A 21562-nucleotide genomic window follows, 5' to 3' on the forward strand; every position below is an offset into this window, starting at 1 on the left:
TCCCAATAGTGTAAAAGTGTGTAGAAGGACAGACATGCTGGTCCCATTTGGAATCCCTAGTCAGCCCCACCCAAGAGCCTGCGGGAGTTAGCCTGGCACTCTCCACCTTTCCTCCCTCTGCCCTTGAATTCAAATGGATAAAGCCAGGCACTGAAGAGGGGGTAGAGAATGAAGGGCACAGACCCCAGTCCTCTCCCTTCTTAACCTTCTGCCTCCTCTGATCATTCTCTCCACGCTCTTAGAACCCTTTAAAAAAATCTTCCTTCTTTCACCCAGTGACTTTTTCTCCTTCTGTCTGCTTGGCTTTCTCCCTTTCTTTCTCCACATTTCCTTTTCCTTCCTATTTTCTTCTCTTTCAGCCAGCCCATGTCCTTATATCTTCCCTTCATTTTTCTTTTTCTTCTCCAGCTCCCCCAAAACCTAGGAGGCAGAAGTTGTAGCCAATTCAGCCTTTGCCCAGGTTGGGTTCTTGTGGGGGTAGGGGTGGTATGATTGAGAGGGACAAAGAGAAGGCACTAGATGCTAAGGAATCCCTTTACAAGCCAAGGTATTAGGCCAAATTATGTTCAGGCATAGAGGCTCCTTATCCTTTTGCCTGTCTCACTCCCTGTCTATCTTCCCTCTGGTTTTCCTGTGAGTCTATCTTACATTCTCTTTGCCCCTCCTCTTCCCCAACCCCCTCTTTCCTTTCAGTCTTCTTTCTCCCTCTCTGTTTCTCCCTCCCAAATTTGGCTAGCCCTCTCTCCTTTCTAAATTTCCTCTTCCCCGCGGGCTCTTGCGCGCCGCTTCCACCCCAGGCCGGCAGCCGCTGCACAGCTCTCACCAAGGGGTGGGTAGCGGGGAGGCCCGGGCCGCCGATGCTTTGTGCGGGGGTGGGATGGGGTGGGGTGGGGAAGGCGTGGCTGAGTCCTGAAGTAGAACTAAGAGGGTACCCTCTCACACTGACTCCTTACCGGCTCCTTCCACCTGCTAGGACTGAGGGAGGAGCCAGGGGAGGGGCCAGGGGCGGTGCCCCCGGGGGATAGGACAGGAGTGGGAGCCCGAGCCAGAGCTCAGCAGGTCAGCAGTCTGGGCCGGACACTGAGAGCTGGAGAAGGAGCCGGGGTATAAAGGAATGAGGGACAGAGAGTGCAAGAGGGGTACTTGAGCATAGGACAGCGCGATCAGGCAGAGCTCTGAAGATCAGAGAATTCAGGAGAGATTCGGTGAAACGAGAGGGGAGAACGCGGATCTGGGTCCTTGGAGAGGGGCTCGACGGTCCACGGTCCCCATGGCCGGAACTCGCCCCCCGCGGTTCTGTTGCCTTTGGGTCTCCCTGCTCTTGGGGTGGCTGCTTTCAGAGGCCGGTGCCTTCAACTTAGACGTGATGGGTGCGCAGCGCAAGGAGGGAGACCCTGGCAGCTTGTTTGGCTTCTCCGTGGCCCTGCATCAGCAGCTTCGGCCCCATCCCCAGAGCTGGTGAGTCACTCAGTTCTAGTGGTCTTGGGTTGCCCCCAGCCCTAAACCCATCTTTATCTCCCTACCTTCATTTCCCCCATCTGCTCCTGCTCTTCCCCTCCTACCTCAGCTCTTGTGTTCTTCACAGAGCCCCACCCTCCTTTCCTATATTCTTACGATACCCAACTTCTACATTATCTGAGGACTGGGAATCTGGAATCTTGAGTCTTCCTATGACGTGCTAGTTAGCCTCCTGTCCTAATCTGCCTCCCTCAGCCCTGAGACTGGGTGTTATTCTAGTAGCAACCTTAATAGTATTAGGACGTGTTATTTGGGTTGACTCAGTAACTGAGAGTACCCAGTTCTCACCAGAAAAGGTTCCATAGAGGGAGGAGACATACCATTCTCAGGCTGTTCCGAAGAGGGGGAAGGGGCTGAGACTCCAGTGGAAGGCATGGAGGTTAGACACCAGAAATAACTTCCCAGCAATCAGAGTGGTGAGAGGTAGGCTGTCTGGAGGGGAGGAAGGCTGATGGAGGCACCTTTCCAGGAGTCTGTTTTTTTTTTTTTTTGTTTTGTTTTAATTTTTAAAAAATGAGATAGAGACCTGGCACCTCTGTTGGCTAGGGTACGGCAGGCAGAGGGATGGAATGGGCTTTGGGAGCTATGATTCACTGTTCTGGCTGGGGGTGGGCAGTAGTCCAGGCAAACAGGGTCTCAAAAGAAGGAGCTATAAAAAAGGATCCAAGTAATTCGAACCTCAGCTTCCCTTTAGACCCCAGGAAGGATGCTATGTTCCTATTCCTCCCTCCTCTCACTCCAAACTTTTAGCATCATAGAATCTTCTCTGTAGGAAGATTGGGGGTGGGAAAGGGGGTAGTTTTGAATCCCCTCGGACCAGTTGCAGTGCCTCCATCGGGTGCAGGGTGGACTCCTGTGTAATTTGTGTATATTATGGACATTTCTTTAGCTACTTGTGTGAGTGGGGGTTGTTTTGTGAGGGATAAAGATAAGAAGGGGGAAAAAAATCTACCGGCACCAGGATCCTCCTTCCTTTTTCTTTCATGTGGTTTGTTACCCTGATTGCCCCAAGGCTGGGGTCTTAGCTTACCCCAGCTCACCACTCCAGAGCCTCCCCCAAGTCATATAGAGTCCATTACTATGATCAGTGCCAGCCCTCTGGGACCTCCTCCCTCATGTCAATCAATCTTTCTGGAAGAGGCTGGGGCAAGAGTACCAGGAGATGCTGTCCTCTCATCTTTTTTCCTTAGAGAGAGAAAGCTGGCTCCTATCTCTTTCTTTGCTCCCTGTCACATGAGAGTAGGGTATGGATCCAGGGGTCCCTAAAACTTGTGTAAGGGTGTGTGTGTGAGGAGTGGCTGTCCTCTTTTGGAGTCCCTCCCATTCTCCCGCATGGAGCCCTCTGTCTGCCAGATTCCCAAGTCTTCCAGACTTAGAGGCCTTTTTAGGACATGATGAACACTGTTATTTTGAGGGAAATTCTGTTATTTTTACCAGCTTAGTTTCCCCCCACCCCATCCCAACTTTCCTAGCCCCCTCCCCCCATTGCCATTCTGAGGACTGATTTAGAAGGTAGAGCCTGATCCTTCCTCTTCCCTAGGTTATGCTGGCCCTGGATGGTGGGAATTTGGTGGATGAGCATACACCTCCAAGATTATCTTTGCTATTCTTCTGCTTAAGCTGCAGGGCCCCCTCCTCATTCTAGAATGACAGAAAGATTTTTTCAGGGGAGGTTTCTAGACACCTATTGTTGAGTGGCAAGATAGGAAGACACCAGAAATTCTTCCTTTTGCAGTTTCATATTTGCTGTTCTTCTCTATGCACCCCAAATATTCTCTCTATCCCTTTCCCCTGTTAGGGGAAAAAAGCTGCCCAGCACTTTAGAGGGGTGCCTGGACTGAGAGATGCTCACAGAGGAATGCTTGAGTGGAGCTGTTGGACTAGGAGACCCTCTTATCCAGAAGAGATCCCTCAGAGGGGAGGCCCCCCAGACTAAAACAATTCTTAGATTGAGAGATCTAGAGAGAAGACCCCCCCCCCCCCACAGAGGGAAAGCATTTCAAGACTAAGAGAACCTACAGAGATACCCCGCAGAAGGGAGCCCCCAGATGGATGGAATTCCTAGATTGAAAGACCTTACAGAGGCTTTACAGAGGAAACATACAGAAGAGACCTCATAGAGGGGAGCCCCCTCAGACCAAGAGAATCCTTTGATTGAGAGAACCTATGGAGAAGACCCCACAGAAAAAAGCCCCCAGATTGATGGAAGTTTTAGCTTGAGAGATCCTACAGAGGAGACTTCACAGAAGAAACCCCCCTATACTGAGAAAACCCACAGAGGAGACCCCAAAGAAGTAAGTCCTCACCAGGCTGAGAGATCTCATAGTGTTTCCTCCAGCAGAATCCACAGAGAAGGGTCCAGGAGAAGCTCCCCTCAGACTGAAAGACCCCCATATAGGGGGTGCCCTAAGCATGAGAATACACAGAAAGACACTTCTCTTTGCCCTCCCCCTCCATCCCCAGGGAGAGACCTGTATACTTCAGGACCTGTCAATCCAGGCTCCTCTGTGGTGGTGTCCTGGAGGAATGGAGGGTGACATGGACAAATGTCTTCATGTTCATGCTGCCCCTGGCCTTCCTATCCTTCCCAAACGCTGAGAATCTTTCTTTCTTTTTTTTTTTTTTTCTCCCGGCAGTGGCCGCCTCTGCAGCTACTGTCCCATCCAGAGGCTGGAGCGAGCCAGGGGCTGGGGAATTTGTGAGCTAGGAGCTGACAAGAGCCCAGAAAGCCTGAGTCAAGATTGGGGAGTGAAGGGTGGAGGGTTGCCAAGGAAGGTGAGAGAGTGTTAAGGCCCAAGTTTGTGTGTGTCTATGCCTGTGTCCTTGGAAGAGTCTCTTCTCCATTACTTAGACTCCTCCCTTTTCCCCCTTCTCCCATGGGACTGGGCCCATCTGTACACTTAGTTTTTCTGTCCCCAGAGGAGCCTAAGGGACAGACTTTTTCCAGCCCCCTCCACACAACCCCTGCCCTTTGCAAATCCAGGTTTTAGTTCCAGCAACCAGGGCTTGGCATATGTGTGCAGTTAAAGGGCTCCCAGGTGTTTGCTGGGTACATTTGCACACTATTCTGAGGCAGCTGAGTCTTTCATCTGTATTGACTTGACCACGTGTCTGTCCATCCATCCATTCCACAAATGTATATTGAGCCCTGTGTGCAAAGTACTGTGCTAAATGCTGCAGGTAATGCAAAACTGGGCCTCCTCACCATAAAGCACTACATAAATGCTAATTATCATTATTACTATGTTAGCATTCTAAACACTGGAGGGGCTTTCAGTCTTGGTGTGCATGTTTACTAGAGTGGATCTGTACTCACTGACACAGAGCCACACGGTCCTTTAGGACCCAGGGCCCTCTTGGAGGGAAGTGTCATACTGGCTCCCTTTTCTTGACCCTCAGTTACCTTAAAAGTTTTACTGCCCAGTCTGGAGTCTTAAAGGTACAGGCTTTGCCTTAGAATTTTCACTGCCCTGTCCAAAGGCCTTAAAGATACGGACTTTGACAGGTTGACAGCTCCTGAATTATCTCTCTCTTCCTCCGGCTCCCCTGAAGAGACAGTGTCTTCTCTTCAAATGGTTGTCACACAGCTCACCATTGCCACCGACCTTGCTCCTGGAAAGAGAGAGTGAGTGGGTGGTTAGTGATCACTACTGGTATGGGAGGTGGAGTAAGGAGTCAGAAGACCCTAAGAGTGTCGAAGAAAACTCTTTCCCCCCAATCCTGCCTTTGCTTCCTTGTTCTGAGCCCTGGAAAGTTTATGTGGTTCAATGGGCACATTTTATTTTTCCCTCTCAATCTCCCCCTAGCTCCCAAGCAAACCCCCACACTCCCACTCTTGGCCTCTTTGCTACTTTGCCCCAGGGGGCCCAGTCATCCTCCATTCCCAGCATAACTCACCCTTGGGGCCAGAGCCTTGGCTGTGACTATGGAAAATTGTTGGGCCAAAAAAATTGTAGCTGGGAAAGCAGGAGTGGTGGTGGTGGAGAGTTTGAGGGTAAAAGGAGGGAGGGGAAATGTGGAGATGAAGAAAGGGGACAGAGAAAGAATGGGGAAGGGGATAAGGGAAAATAGGGAGAATATAGAGGGATGTGGAAAGGGAATCGTGTTAGAATGGGGGGGGAACCATTGGAATGAGGAGAAGAGTGAGAGAGGGGAAGGGGCATGAGGAGGGAGAGTGGAGGCTGGAGAATGAACCTTATTGAGAGGCAGGGAAACCATTCTGTTTCTTTTCTCACTTCACCCTCAGCCTAACTCTAAACAATAGAGATGACTGGTAGAATCCTGGGGAACTGGGGGGATGGTGGTTATTGCTTCTCCTGGAATGGGGCATCCGGACCGCCTCTCTATGCCAGCTGTGGTCACCTGTTGTCTTCGCCCTCTGCATTCTTGGCATCTGGTAGGGAACAAATTAGGTCAGAGAGAGGGGGCAAACTTGGCAAAGGAGTCCCGGCCTGTGGAGGGGGTGGGGCGTTTAGGAACAGGTGCTAGGAATAAGCGGTTCTTTCAAATTAACAGTATTGAGTGGAGAGGGAACACATGTGTCCTGTGCCCTTTGAGTGGAGATATTTGTGGGTGAAGTTGCTGTGGGAAGAATTGGGTCAGGGTGTGTGGGGCTTCTTGCAGGCATCTCTGGTGTTTCTGGACACATCTGTGTGTCTAGAGGTGGTTAGGTGGTGAAGTGAATCTAGCCTTATACACTTGCTAATTGTGTCCCTGGGCCAGCCACTTAACCTCTGCTTGATTCCTGCTCCTCATCTGTAAAATGGCATCTACCACTCAGGGTTGTTCAGTGTCTATGTAAAACGTTTTGTGAAACTTAAAGTGCTCAATAAATGATAACTGTTGTTATAGTCATATTACATCGAGAGAAACTAAGGCACAAGGGACTTTTCTGAGGTCTCACAGGTGTCTGAGGAAGGATTTGACTCCAGATCCAGTGCTCAGCTGTGTTCAATGTCAGGCTGCCACCTGGGGTCCAAGGGCCTGTCACCCTGGACGTTCATTCCATAGTGAGTTGTCAGGAGGATAAACGAGACTCTTCTAACTCCCTCCCTTCCTTCCTCCCATTCTGCAGGCTTCTGGTAGGTGCCCCCCAAGCAGTAGCCCTCCCAGGCCAGGCAGCTAACCGCACTGGAGGTCTTTATGCCTGCCCTCTGACTCGTGATGAGAATGATTGCTACCGAGTGGACATTGACCAAGGAGGTTTGAGGCTGGGAGGGCACGTGGGTTGGAGGGAGAAGGGGGGAGAGTGGGAATATTGAGCCTGGCTTCTCTCCCCCTCATTCCCTGCTGTCCTGTCCACAGCTGAAGTGCAGAAGGAGAGCAAAGAGAATCAGTGGTTGGGTGTCAGCCTTCGGAGCCAGGGCCCTGGGGGCAAGGTTGTGGTGAGTGTTTGCTGTGTGTGAGTGGCTCTGCATCAATTCTGCAAGTGTTCTCTGAGCTCTGACTTAACACTGCATGGGGCTGCTTCTTACACAAAAACTCTTGAGAAATTTATAATCTATCGCTCAGTATTGTAAAGTACTATCCTAGGTGCTGGAGATACAAACACAAATGTACTCAACCCTTGCCCTGAAGGATCTTACGTTCTTCTTCTTCTTCTTCTTCTTTTTTTTTTTAGGCAATTGGGGTTAAGTGACTTGCCCAGGGTCATACAGCTAGTAAGTGTCAAGTATTTGGTCTGAGGCTGGATTTGAACTCAGGTCCTCCAGACTTCAGGGCCTGTGCTCTATCCACTTCACCACCTAGCTGCCCCTCTTCTTGGAATACAGGGTTGATGCAAGAGATAAAACAGGAGAAACACTGGAATACTTTGAAATTTTGATGATAGTCATACCTAAGGGCTACCATTTATATTGAGAACTTTATAGCAAAGTTGTGAGGGAGGAGCTGTTATTATCCTCATTTTACAGATTGAGGAAACTAAGGCTGAGTGATGAGCCTAAGATAAGAGGTTAAATGACTTGCCCAGGGTCACATAGGTAGTAAGTATCTAAGGCAGTATTTGAACTTTCATCTTCCTGGCTCCAAATCCAGCACTCTATCCACTGTATCACCCAGCTGAGTTTTTCAAGAATACATGATTGGATGTGGATATTTCATCCACTGTTTCACGATGGACTTTTTTTTTTTTTTTGGCTAGGCAATGGGGTTAAGTGACTTGCCCAGAGTCACAGCTAGTAAGTGTGATATGTCTGAGGCCGGATTTGAACTCAGGTCCTCCTGAATCCAGGGCCGGTGCTCTGTCCACTGCGCCACTCAGCTGCCCCAACTATGGACATTTTAGACAGTTGATCTTTGTGAGTTGTCAAGGTGGGGAAAAAAAGCCTAACCTCCTGGCCTAGTTTCTCCTGTTGAGCCTCTCCAAACTTAGCTAGGCTGGTGCCCTGTTGACAGACAGCCTGTCCTGAGTGCTGCATTGTGAATCCTTCCAGCTTGGGGGACCTGGCAGGGACTCCGCTCTGCTGATGGCATCCAGGGATCGTATCCATGCCAGGGGGAAGCAATGAAGTTGGGCTTTAGTGGAGGAGGGGTGGGAAAAGTTAACTAACAGTACCAAGATTATGTAATAGTACCAGATCATTTATTAATTCAACAAGTGTTTATTGATCCCCTAATATATGCGAGGTGCTGTCCTGGACCCTGGGGCTTTAAGAGGTGGGCAGCCCTCAAGGACCCTACTTTTTTTTTCTGCAAACTGTGCTAACACCACCAGGTAGGTTGTGGTTAATGGATGAATAAGGGACAGTAAATTGCTAGAGAGGGACAGGAAAGGGCAGGCTGGATTTTTCCTGGAAGGTTTCATGAAGGAGATTGCAGAACATGAACGGAGCCTTGAAGGACGGGTGTGATTTGCGCAAGCAGAGAAGAGAGGGTAGGAATGATATAGAGGCAGGTCTCTCTGAATTTACTTATTCATTCTCTCCCCTATATGGTGCACCCTCCAGAAGGCTGCCACATTGATTTTCCTAAAGCACAAGCCTGACTATGTCATTCTAATGCTCAAAAAGTTTTAGTACCTCTATTACCTTTGGAATAAAGTACAAACTCCTGGCATTTTAAGCCTTTTTACAATCTGGTTCCAGCCCGTTTTTTTTTTTTTTTTCAAGCTGATTACATGTAACCACTTCACATTCACTCTATGCTGTAGACAGGATAGCCTATTTGTTCTTTCCACGTACAAGACATTTCCCACCTTCCCACCTCCATGCCTTGCACAGGCTATCTGTCTTCCATGCCTGGAACCTCACCTCTGCCTCTGTCTTGGAACCCTTGGCTCCTTTCAAAGCTTAGTTCAAGCGCTACCTCCTTCAAGGTGTCTTTCCTAATCCACCTCCTGCATATTTATTTTGTAACATGCACTGCATATGCATTCTATATGCACAGCATATTTATTTTGTAAGTATACTGTGTTTACTGATCTGTAAACGTGTTGTATTAGCTAGTAAGATGTAAGCTTCCTGAGGGCAGGTACTGTCTCCCTTTTGTATTTGTATCTCGGCACAGAGCCCACTGCCTAGCACATTGGTAAACACTTTTTTAAGTGCTTACTGATTAGTTGAACTAGATAACTTCTCTTCCAGCTCTGAATCTATGACTTCTGTATGATTATTGACAGCAAGGGCAAATGTAGTTATTAATATGTCTACAGCTGCATGTGTGTGTACCTAGCCAGTTGATTGTGTGGGGTTTTTTTTGTGCATGTGGATGTCTGGGGCAGTCTGGAACATGTAAGCCTCTGGGATGCACCAAGCCGTGTGTGCATGCAAGCACCTCATATAGGCATGATGCTTGGCTATGTGTCACGAGGTGGGTCAGGGCGTCTAGTACTGGTCAGGACGTAGCTTGTGACCAGTTTTTGGTTGGCACTTTAGTGTGTTGGTATGAGGAGGCCCTGTCTGTATCTGTGTACCCTTGGCAGTGTTGGGGTGTGAGGAGCCTTGACACCCTTGACTCCCCATATTCTGCAGACCTGTGCCCACTTGTATGAGGCAAGGCAACGCGTGGCCCAGACCCTGGAGACTCGAGATGTGATTGGCCGATGCTTCGTGCTGAGTGAGGACCTGACAATTCGGGATGAGCTGGATGGAGGGGAGTGGAAATTCTGCGAGGGGCGTCCCCAGGGCCACGACCAGTTTGGGTTCTGTCAGCAGGGAACTTCAGCTGCTTTCTCTCCTGACAACCATTACCTTCTCTTTGGGGCGCCTGGCACCTACAATTGGAAGGGTGAGTCTCTCCTTATGGAGGGGGGAGAAGCTGTCCCCAGTCTCCCTCTTCTAACTCTTCTCTCCTACCCTTGGGATCTTGGGATGCCTGCACCCTTTACTGCTCTAGAGAGAGAGCCAAGGGCCAGTCCATGGCCAGACAAGCCAGTATGTACACAATCATGTGTCCTGGTGGCACGGGCCACATGTGTGTGCATATATGGGCCAGCACATGTATGCACATGTGACGTGCCCTCCTCTGGCCAAATACACCCGGACCTACAAGCACACACACGAATAAATGTCCCAGCATGAGTACTTGAATGCATGGATAAGTCCACTTACGGTCAGACACATGCACAAGCCAGCATCAAATGCATGAACACTCCAGCCCACGCTCTCTCTGCACGCTGCTCCTGGCTGAGCTGAGGCCTGGTGAGTGCAATGCTGAGTTTGCAGGGTTTCAGGAGGCTCGGGGCTGAAGTAAGGATGAGGGTGGTTGGGTGGACTGTGGGGAGTTGTTTGGTCTGCTCAGGGTTCAGACTGAGTGGCTCCTCCTTGGCACTAAATGGGAATGTTGTTACAGGCACTGCCCGGGTGGAACTCTGTGCCCAGGGCTCCATGGACCTGGCCCACTTGGACGACGGGCCCTACGAGGCGGGGGGAGAAAAGGAGCAGGACCCCCGCCTTATCCCTGTCCCTGCCAACAGCTACTTTGGTATGGGGCTCTCTAGCCCAGGGCTGCTCTAACCCTTTGCTTTCCTTTCTCTTCCTCCCCTCTATGCTCCCCTCCTTCTGTCTCTGTACTGGTCTCTCTCTTTTGTCTTTTCCTGTCCTTCATTTTATACTTCTCTTTCTGTTACCCCTTTTCTCTCATTTTCTATCTTCCTTTACCTCGCCTCTTGGTCTCTCTGTCCCCATCTCTCATCCCCATATCGATGTCCCTCCCTCCTGCCTTTGGATGTCCTCTCCTCCTCTCCCTGGTGTTCTCCCCCTCCGCTCCTCCTCCCGCAGGGTTACTCTTTATGACCAACATTGATAGCTCAGATCCTGACCAGCTGGTGTATAAAACCCTGGAACCCGCTGACCGGCTCACGGGACCAGCTGGAGACTTGGCCCTCAATAGCTACTTAGGTTTGTAAGCCCCTCACCCCACCCATCTGTTGGTCTGTTGAGGCCTTCACCCATATAGGATTCCCTCTTCCTCCTGGGTGACACTGGTCTTCACTCCTTTCTCCCCATTTACCAAGATGATGCCAACTTTGGGCTCTGAGACAGAAATGGAGCTGGTGGGGGTGTGTGTGTGTGTGGGGGCATTTGGAGAAGACAAGGCTGAGGGGAGAATGGAGACTCAGGAAACATTCTATAGGTGTGTCCAAAAGGGGAGAGCTACCATTCCCCATCCCTGCTATGAACAGAGCAAGTGCTGTGTTTAGCAGGCTCGAGGAGGGTTGGCCAACACGGGTAACTCTCTGGTAATCTGGGTGACTCAAAGATGTAAGGAGAGGTGGGGTAGCTCATTCCTTAGAGGTCACAGGAAAGTTCCCTGACCCTATGGGAAGGGGGCAAAGGGAGAAAGGAAAAAAAAATGCGGTTGAATCACCCTGGGTTTTGGTAAGTTATTCTTCCTGTTTTATCTCCACACCTCCTCCAGTGGGGAGGGAATGAGGAGCTGTGGGAATGAAGGGAGATCTGCCTTGCCTAACGGCGTTTCAACCTCTGGAGGGCTTCCTACTCAGGGCGATAGAAGGAAGAGTTGGGGACGGTGTCAGGAAAGATAAAGCACTGATTCATACTCAGGGCTGCGTGGAGTTTGGGGCATTGTATGGAATGGGGAGAGGGGCTTTTCTCCCCCCATCCATCTAAAAATTGGGGTAGAACTGACTCCTCTGCCCCTCACCCCGTGTACTTTTTCTGTTGCCTACTCCGTTTGGCCTTGTGGGATCTGGGTTTTTTGGAACCCTGGAATTGTCCCCACCACACCCACTGTGATGTTTCCCCCGACAATGCAGCTGAAGGCAGCCCTGAGTCCCAGTTCTCTTGCCTTTTAGAGTTGGGAGGAGAGAGTGTGTGGTTGTACTCTTGCAATTGGAGGAGGGATGGGAAGATGAATCTAGGACAGAAGCCTGGGAGCAGTGGGTGGGCCACCGCTCCCTTGGTGTTTCCTTACATCTGGCATTGAGAAGTGCATGGAGGCTGGGGGGTAGTGAAGGTGCTTATCTGTCAGCTTTTCTCCTGCTTCTGATCCCTACCCCCAGGCTTTTCCATTGACTCGGGGAAGGGCCTGATGAGGGCAGATGAGCTGAGCTTTGTGGCAGGGGCCCCGAGGGCCAACCACACAGGTGCTGTGGTGATTCTTCGAAGGGACAGCGCCAGCCGTCTGGTGCCCGAGGCTGTGCTGCCTGGGGATCGCCTGACATCTGGCTTTGGCTATTCCCTAGCTGTGGCTGACCTCAACAATGATGGGTAAGACGGGGCATATCGAGGGGTCAGGCATATAAGGGGCACTGCCAGAGTTAGTCGGAAGGGCTTCAGGTGCCCACTTCGCACAGCTGGGCACTGGGAAGGCAGGCTCTGGGATTTTAGTTAGCTGGTAGTGGTTTAAGGGCAGGGAGAGTTTAAGGACTTAGCTGGGAAGGGTTCAGGGCACAGGCCTCTGACTGCTGTTTCTTTGCTCTGGCCACTTCCTCCTGGACTGGGAAAGGTTCTGGGCAGGATTTTCCAAGCTTGACTCTCTCTTCTCTGTCCTTTCCCAGATGGGCAGATTTGGTGGTTGGTGCCCCTTATTTCTTCGAGCGCCAGGAGGAGCTGGGGGGTGCTGTGTATGTGTATGTGAACCAGGCAGGGCGCTGGGCAGGGATTTCTCCCCTTCGGCTCTTTGGATCTCCTGGCTCCATGTTTGGGGTCAGTGTGGTCACCTTGGGGGACCTCAACCAGGATGGCTTTCCAGGTAGGTCCATGAGTGAGCAGAGAGTGACATAATAAAATAAAGAGGCCAGAGGAATGGAGGATGGGATGGGAGGGGCTGGGTCAGGGGATGAGAGACACTCAAGTTGGGTCAGGGAAATTTGGGGGCCTAGACTGTCTTTCCTGCCTGAGCCTCCCCATCCCTGCTTGTTCCTCTCAGATGTAGCTGTAGGTGCCCCCTTTGATGGACAAGGGAAGGTCTTCATCTATCACGGGAGCAGCCTGGGGGTTGTCCCCAAACCTGCTCAGGTGAGGATGGGGTTGTCCAGAGGAATGAGGATCAGGCTTCAGAGGGAGGGGTGAGGGTGCGTAGGGGCCTGAAAAGGGTGGGAAGAGGTGATTGGAGAAGTTTTGAAAAGATGGGAGGCTGAAGCAAGGGTAGTATTCTGTCTTTGGTTCCCAGGTTCTGGAGGGTGAGGCTGTTGGCATAGAGAGCTTTGGTTATTCACTGTCCGGGGGCCTGGATGTGGACGGGAATGCTTATCCTGACCTGTTGGTGGGGTCACTGGCTGACACTGTTGCCCTCTTCAGGTAAGGATCTGACTATATCTTTGATCACTGACTTGGGCCCCAATTCCACTGTCTTCCCCCCTACTCTCTTTTTTAAATTAATTTTTTTTCAATTATCACTAATTCATTTTTTCTTCTTCTCACCTCTTCTCCCCACTGGGGAAAGAAAAAGAAAACCCTTGTAATCAGTAAGGATAGCTAAATAAAATAGATTCCTAGTTTGGCATCATTCATTGCCACTCTGTCAAGAGGTTGGTAGCATGGTTCATCATTGGTCTTCTGGAATCATTGTTGATTATTGTGTTGACTAGAATTCTTAAGTCTTTCAAAATTATAAGTTTTTACAATGTTGATGGTATAGTATAAATTGTTCTTCTGGTTCCTACTTTACATCAGTCCATAGAAATCCATCCAAATTTCTCTGAAACCACTTCTTTCATAATTTTAAAAATATATTTTAGTATATTTCTTTAAATATTTCCAATTAAACATAACAATATTTAACGTTCATTTAAAACTTTTTTGAGATCCAAATTCTTCTCTATTGCTGTTACTGTGTACAATGTTCTCTTGGTTCTGCTCACTTCACTTTACATGAGTTCATATAAGTCTTCCCAGATTTTTCTGAAAGCATCCTGCTTGTCATAATAATATTTGGTCATAATCATATGCCATAACTTGTTCAGCCAATCCTCGACTGATGGGCGCACCCTCAATTTCTAATTCTTTGCCACCACAAAAAGAACGCTATAAATATTTTTTGTACAAATAGATCCTTTTCCTTTTTCTTTAATTTTTTTGGGATACAGACTAAGTAGTAGTATTTCTGGGTCAAAGGGTATGCACAGTTTTATAGCTCTTTGGGCATAGTTCCAAATTGCTCTCTAGAACGTTTGGATTAATTCACAACTCCACTAACAGCGCATTAATGTCCCAATTTTCCCACATCCACTCCAATATTTGTCATTTTCCTTTTTTGTCCTATTAGCTAATCTGATAGGTATGAAGTGGTACCCTAAAGTTGTTTTAATTTGCATTTCTCTAACCAATAGTCATTTAGAGCATTTTTTTGTATGACTATAGGGAGCTTTGGTTTTTTCTGAAAACTGCCTGTTCATATCCTTTGAGCATTTATCAGTTGGGGAATGCCTTGTAGTCTTATAAATTTGACTCAGTTTTCTATATATTTAAAAATGAGGTCTTTATTAGAGAAATTTGCCGTAAAGATGTTTCCCCAGTTTCCTGCTTTCCTTCTCATCTTGGCTGCATTAGTTTTGTTTATAAAAACCCCTATTTAATTTAATGTAATCAAAATGATCCATTTTACTTCCTGTGATCTTCTTTATCTCTTGTTTGGTCACAAATTCTTTTTTCATCTACAGATCTGACAAAGAAAATTTTCCACGTTCTTCTAATTTGCTATTGATATTACTCTTTATGTCTAAATCATGTATCTATTTTGACCTTATCTTGGCATGTGGTGTGAGCTATTGATCTATACCTAGTTTCTGCCAAACTGCTTTCCAGTCTTTCTGACAATTTTTGTCAAATAGTGAGTTCTTGTCCCAAAAGCTTGCATCTTTGTGTTTGTCAAACACTAGATTACTATGTTCATTTACTACTGTGTATTGTGTACCTAATCTATTCCATTGAACTCCACTCTATTTCTGATCCAGTACCAGATAGTTTTGATGATTATTGCTTTATAATACAGTTTGAGACCTGGTACTTCTAAGGCCACCTTCCTTCAAATTTTTTTTTTCATTGATTCCTTTGATATTCTTGACCTTTTATTCCTCCAGATGAATTTTATTATTACTTTTTCTAGCTCTATAAAATTACTTTTTGGTAGTTTGACTGGTATGGCTTTGAATAAGTAAATTAATTTAGGTAGAAATTGTCATTTTTAATATATTAACTCAGCCTACTTATGAACAGTTAATATGTCTCCACTTGTTTAGACCTGTCTTTTGTAATGTGAAAAGTGTTTTATAATTGTGTTCATGTAGTCCCTGGGTTTGTCTTGGTGGGTAGATTCTCAAGTATTTTGTATTGTCTGTAGTTACTTTAAATGAAATTTCTCTTTCTATTGCTTGCTGCTGGGTTTTGTTGGTAGTATATAGAAGTGCTGATGATTTATGTGGATTTATTTTATATCCTGCAACTTTGCTAAAGTTGTTAATTGTTTCAACCAGTTTTTTAGTTGATTCTCTAGGGTTCTCTATGTATACCATCGTATCATCTGCAGAAAGTGGCAGTTCCTTTCTTCATTTCTTATGGCAATAATGTAACTTTTCTTAATATCGTATTCCTTATGCTCTCCCTGCTTTTTAATTATGTAACTCTCCTCCACCTTGCACCATCATGCCAATCCCTAGGTCCCATCCAGTTCTCCATGTCTCCCATGACATCTCTATCTCACCTCGAGCCATTGATCTAGACCTGCCTAACTGTGCTGATGGCCACATGGTCTGGTGAGGCTGGGCCCCTGGAGGAGTTGGGAGGGACAGGCTCAACTGAGGGAGACAGCTGGTGTCAGAGCAATAGCGCTGAGTGTGAAAGTCAGAAGATCTAGGTAGGAGTCCAGACCCTGCCTGATGTTTACAAACTGAGAGACCTTGTGAAAGGTCCCTCTTCATCTCCAGGGACCTTACTTTAAAACCAGGAGGTTGAATGAGATAACCTCTAATCCACCTAGCTCTAAATCCTAAGAGAGTTAGGTCCTAGCGCCAGTGGCTCTGGACACTCTGGGTTTCAGTTCCTCCCTCCCTTAACCCTGCTTCCCAAATGTGGTTTCCCTCACCTTGACTTGGTTCATCAAGTACATGGCTGGCCGATCCCTAGAAAGGAGCTGGGCAGGATCTGGATTTCTGAGTCCTCACAATACTTGACCTAGGGAACTTTTCCCTCTGCCCGTAGCGTGGACCTCAGTGTCTGCTTCAGCTATATTGCCAATCCCAGCAGCTACAATCCCAGTATTGGTGAGTGAAGACCATTGCTTTTTTTTTTTTTCTGGGCTGGGTGGGTGAGGGTGGATGCAGAGGGGGTGGGCGGTGGACAGGGGCAGGCTGGGATTGTTTCTCAGCCCTTTCTCCCGGTCTACCAGGCCTGAATTACATATTGGATGGGGACACAGATCGGCGGCTACGGGGTCAGGTTCCCCGTGTGTCTTTCCTGAATCGAAACCCTGCTGACTCGAAACACGAGAGCTCGGGCACTGTGTGGCTTAGGCACCAGAATGACCGAGCCTGTGGGAGTGCCACATTCCAGCTGCAGGTGAGCAGGCCCTCCACCCATCCCTTCCTCCTGTTTCCCCTTTAGCTCCCTCCTCTTCCAGTCATCCCTATCTCTCTGTTTATTATCCAATACTCAAAAAATGTCCCCAGATCCTCTCCTAGGATCATTCCATTTCCCTTCTGCGTCTGTGCCCCAGGTCCATATGGATGAGATTTTCTCCCATGCTAGGAGATATAGAGACACTCCCCTTTCTTGACAGTTGGAGGTCTAGTGGATGGAGTGCTGGGCCTGGAGTACCCAAGTTCAAATCCAGCCTCAGACACTTACTGGCTATGTGACCCTAAGCAAGTCACTCAACTTCTGCTTGCCTCAGTTTTCTCAACTGCAAAATGGAGTTAATAATAGCATCTACCTTGCAGAGTTGTTGTGAAGGTCAAATGAAATAATATTTGCAAAAAGTGCTTAGCACAGTGCTTGGAACATTGTAGGTACTACATAAATGCTTATTCCCTTCCCTTTGCTTCTTTTCTGTCTCTCTCCCAGAGGCCTACTGGTAGAGTCAGAAAACCTGAGTATCATTTTTTTTTTGTTTTTGGTGAGGCAATTGGGGTTAAGTGACTTGCCCAGGGTCACACAACTAGTAAGTGTGAAGTGTCTGAGGCCAGATTTGAACTCAGGTCCTCCTGACTCCAGGGCCAGTACTCTATCCACTGCGCCACCCAGCTGCCCTTGAGTATCATTTTCAGCTGTAAACTTAACCTCTGAGCCTCAGTTTCTTCATCTGCCAAATGGGGGATGATAATACTTGCAATGCCTACCTCGTCAGGTTGTTGTGAGGAAGGTATATTGCAAACCTTGAAAGACTATTCTAGTTACATGTATCTCTTGATACATCCTAATTTTATTACTATTATTAATACTAATATATAATTATATATATATATATATATATATATAGTTATTACTGGTAGTGGTATCTTCATCCATGGACCTCTTGGAAATTTAGAAAATTATTTCTTGATCTTTCTCCAGAGGATTAATAGGCTGTGCTCCTTCCATAGACTCATTCTTTTGTTTTATTATGAACTTGACAATATGCAAAGAAGAATAGAAAAGGGACGTGTCTGCAGTTGTGAATTTTTGTTATACACAGTTTGTCCAAACTCTTTTTTTTTTTTTTTAAGAACCTTTCATCCAGGGCAATGTCCAGAGCATTCCAGTCCTCCTTTCTGTAGACTGGACATTCTCTAGCTTCAGCCTGCCTCATTCTTGCGTCTCTCAGCTTCCTTTAGCCCAAGTTGCGTCAGAACTGGGCCTTTGGCTGGGACATGAGGAAGACTGAAGACTTGGGGACTGCATGTATGCCCCATTTGAACCTGTTTTCTTCCCTGTTGTCATCTGCCTTCCCAGGAGAATGTCAAGGACAAGCTTCGGGCTGTCATAGTGACCCTATCCTACAGCCTCCAGCCTTCCCGAGTCCAGCGTCAGGTCTCCGGACAAGAGTTGCTTCCACTGGCGCCCATCCTTAATGCCCACCAGCCCAGTACCCATAGGGCAGAGGTGTGTGTGTGTGTGTGTGTGTGTGATCATTGCCCTGAATGGGGCTCTGTGTGTTTGGGTGGGAAGACCCATCGCTAGAAGGAGCGTTTTCTAGTGATTTTCCCCTCTTTCTCTACTTTATCTTCCTTAGATTCACTTCCTCAAGCAAGGTTGCGGAGAAGATAAGATCTGCCAGAGCAACTTGCAGCTCACCCGTGCCCGATTCTGTGCCCGGGTTGGGGACACAGAGTTCCAGCCACTGCCAATGTGAGAAAGTGGGGGAGGGAGGGGATGGGAGAAGTGAAGAGGCCAGGGTGTCTGGGTCACAGAATAGAAGCCTCAGAGGTGGTAGGGTTACATGTGAAGTCTTTGAAGAAGAAAGACCTGCCATTCCTTTTCCCAAATAAGACAGACTGAGATGAGAGGGACTAAGACAGCAGCAGAATGGAGAGCGGTTAACCAGGAGGTTCTCATTCATAGGGTAAAGCCTTAAGTGAGCCAGAGTAAAGGGTGCTGATGGGCTTTCCTCCAGAGCAAATGCTGATCCCATATTTTGGGTCTGGGTTGTGAGTTTGTAGCAGGGAGTATGTGGTGAATTGAGGGAAAAGATAGGGTGGAAGAAAAGGAGGCAGAAAGAGGGATGAACTGGGGGTAGGAGTCTGAAGGGAGGAGACCAGAGAAAGACTGGGGTTGGGTGGGGTGAGATCAGAGACAGACAGAGATATGGAGAATGGCTTCTGCAGTGAAGGTCGTCTCTAACTCTTCCAGGGATAAAGATGGAACGGCTGAGTTTGCCCTGAGTGGTCAGCCAGTCATTGGTCTGGAGCTGACTGTCACCAATCTGCCCTCAGACCCGGCCCACCCTGAGGCTGATGGAGATGATGCCCATGAAGCTCAGCTCCTAATTTCCCTTCCCACCTCTCTGCACTATGTGGGGGTGCGGGCTCTGGAGCCTGCGGTAAGGGCCCCATGATAGACACTTGGGAAGGAGTAGAGGGATTGGGATGTCCGACAGTTTAACATGACTCTGTCTACCTTTTAGGAAAAGCCTCTTTGTCTGTCTAATGAGAATGCTTCTCGAGTGGAGTGTGAGCTGGGGAACCCCATGAAGAGAGGAGCCCAGGTTAGTATCTCTGACTACTTCTTTGCCCCCTGTACTCATGTATGGGGACTGCTCAAAACTCAGTCCTTTTTCTTCACTCTCCCTTCCCCACGCCCTTAAGGTTACCTTCTACCTTATCCTTGGAACTTCAGGCATCACAATTGAAACCACTAAACTAGAGGTGGAGATATTGCTGGCCACGTAAGACCAGGGGCATTGCCATGTGGGGGCTGGGAGAAGTCACAGAGAAGTGGAAAGGGTTACCTGCCATTTCTAGGGTGGACAGGGCTTGGAAGCCTGTGTTGTTTATACTTTCACCTCCAGCAACCCTGTCTCCACTGCCACCCCCCCAGAATCAGCGAGCAGGAGCTGCATCCCGTCACTGCCCGTGCCCGAGTAGTCATTGAGTTACCACTGTCCATAGCCGGGTGAGTACTTCCAGTGTTCTCGGAGGATATCTTGCTGAGTGGGAAGTATGATGGGGGTGGGGCACACTCTACGGGCTTCTATGCTCTGACTTCGTCTAATTCTCCTCCCCTTGGGCCCTCAACCTTAACCGAGTGCTCACTGCTCCCTCACTGCCATACTTAGCTCCTCCTAATTTCTCTGCTTATTCTCCTCTTCCATGTCCTGTGTCCACCTCCCCTCTCTCTCCCTAGGAAAGTAATCCCTGAGAAACTCTTCTTCTCTGGTGTGGTGAGGGGTGAGAGGGCCATGCAGTCGGAGAGGGACGTGGGCAGCAAGGTCAAATATGAGATCATGGTGAGTGATCCTCAGACCCATCCTCTCCCACTCTGTCCGTTTCTATTCACGAACTTGGTTGGGCCAGGGCTAGGCCCAGCGCTGCTCTACTCACCCCAGACTCCTTGTAAGGAGAATGATGCAGGAGAGTTGGAGGAATCTTGAATCTTGACTTTCCCTCTTAACCACCTGTGTACCTTGGGCACATCACTTAACTGGTCTGGGCTTTCCATTTCCTCACCTGTAAAGGGAGGGGATTCTCTCCAGGAAAAGGGCCTGATTGAGGTGGCTTAGACTTGGGCCTAGCATAGTATTTTGTATGGGGCAAGTGCTTGATAAATATTCATTCAGTTGGATTGAATCGATCTCACCCCTCGGGGATTCTTTTTTTTTTTTGGTAGGCATTTGGGGTTAAGTGACTTGCCCAGGGTCACACAGCTAGTAAGTGTCAAGTGTTTGGTCTGAGGCCAGATTTGAACTCAGGTCCTCCTGACTTCAGGGCCGGTGCTCTATCCACTGTGCCACCTAGCTGCCCCTGAGATTCTTAACCTATTTGTGGGTGTCATGGACCCCTTTGGCCATGGTGTTATAAAGCTTATAGGCAACTTCTCAGAAATGTGTTTTTAAAGGCATGAAATAAAGTTACATCAGATTACAAAGGAAACCAATTTTATTGAAATAGTTATCAAAAATATATTTTCAAAAAGCCAGATTCACAGACCTCAGGTTAAGAATTCCTGCTCTAGAGGAATGGTGGCCCTTGAACAGTGAAGAGACATGCATTTCCCCTGATCCCTTAGGTGGGGGACTGGAGTGGGAGGAGGGGATGTCTGTTTCGCCTCCCAGACTTTTGTCCTTATCAAGGTTGGATCTCTCTTCCTGCCCTGCTGTGATCTCCAGCCTTCCCTCCAGGTCATAGTACTCGGTACACAGGCTTGGTTCTTGAATCTTCAATGGAATCGCTGCCCTGACCCCTTTCTCCCCTTCTTGGCCCACCTCTCACTGTCCTCCCATTCACTTTGGGCCTCTCTTCCCAGTTCTCTACCTTTTTACAATCACACATATTTGTATACTCTGCAGGCAGTGCCAGGTCCTGCATAGTCACTGAATCCCTCTTCCATGTTCTACTTTGTCCCCACAGGTCTCTAACCAGGGCCAGTCACTGAACACTCTGGGCTCAGCTTTCCTGAATATCATGTGGCCACACGAGATTGCCAATGGGAAGTGGCTTCTATATCCAATGCGAGTGGAATTGGAGGGTGGTCGAGCACCTGGGCAGCAGGGGAACTGTATCCCCAAAGCCAACATCCTTGGACTGGTATAGTTGGGGCTAGGGTTGAGGGAAGAGGCTTGGGATTGGTGGTAGCTGGAGCTAAGTAGATGGAGCTTAAACTCTTGGGGAGGATATCTTATAGGTCTAGGGGTGGAGAAGACAACACTTTTAATCTTGGTCCCTCCCAGTGTTCATCTAACCTGGGAAAGGAAAAAGAGTGAGCATTCCCCTGAGGCCCTGAGTTTGGGACTCCTTGTGTTCCTTCTCTAGGCCTGGGATAGTGGAGATCGAAAGAGGCGTGAGCTGGAACAGCTAGAGCCCACATCCAGTAGTTCAGGCCTCTGGTGGCCTGTGGCCTCTGCAGAGAAGAAGAAAAAGATCACCCTGGTAAGGACAATGCAGGAAAGACGCGAGAGCTGGGTGAATGCCACAGGTAAAGAGTTTTGAATTATGAATCACGGGATCTTTGCT

General features: G+C 48.4%; 1 protein-coding gene across 4 annotated transcripts in view; it reads left to right on the forward strand.

Annotated features, from left to right (window-relative positions):
* The first annotated feature begins 1067 nt into the window (after positions 1-1067).
* ITGA7 (integrin subunit alpha 7) overlaps positions 1068-21562 on the forward strand; it is a 29349-nt gene continuing 8854 nt past the window's right edge. The window contains exons 1-22 of one of the 4 annotated variants that reach the window (XM_027855086.1): positions 1068-1458; positions 6593-6720; positions 6823-6902; positions 9489-9744; positions 10309-10440; positions 10737-10856; positions 11981-12188; positions 12479-12672; positions 12850-12938; positions 13093-13220; positions 15578-15673; positions 16119-16180; positions 16306-16475; positions 17847-17996; positions 18127-18242; positions 18744-18933; positions 19018-19098; positions 19199-19278; positions 19431-19505; positions 19737-19839; positions 20960-21136; positions 21362-21478. In XM_027855086.1, coding sequence (XP_027710887.1) covers positions 1271-1458; positions 6593-6720; positions 6823-6902; positions 9489-9744; positions 10309-10440; positions 10737-10856; positions 11981-12188; positions 12479-12672; positions 12850-12938; positions 13093-13220; positions 15578-15673; positions 16119-16180; positions 16306-16475; positions 17847-17996; positions 18127-18242; positions 18744-18933; positions 19018-19098; positions 19199-19278; positions 19431-19505; positions 19737-19839; positions 20960-21136; positions 21362-21478 — 2940 coding nt within the window. In that variant the 5' untranslated portion in view covers positions 1068-1270. Of the gene's footprint in view, positions 1459-5069; positions 5144-6592; positions 6721-6822; positions 6903-9488; positions 9745-10308; positions 10441-10736; positions 10857-11980; positions 12189-12478; positions 12673-12849; positions 12939-13092; positions 13221-15577; positions 15674-16118; positions 16181-16305; positions 16476-17846; positions 17997-18126; positions 18243-18743; positions 18934-19017; positions 19099-19198; positions 19279-19430; positions 19506-19736; positions 19840-20959; positions 21137-21361; positions 21479-21562 lie in introns of those variants that run through there. The other 3 variants (XM_027855083.1, XM_027855084.1, XM_027855085.1) reach the window with 3 other exon arrangements.

The sequence above is a fragment of the Vombatus ursinus genome, unplaced genomic scaffold (genome assembly GCF_900497805.2).
Source record: "Vombatus ursinus unplaced genomic scaffold, bare-nosed wombat genome assembly UNPS02010769.1, whole genome shotgun sequence".
Taxonomy (NCBI): Eukaryota; Metazoa; Chordata; class Mammalia; order Diprotodontia; family Vombatidae; genus Vombatus; species Vombatus ursinus.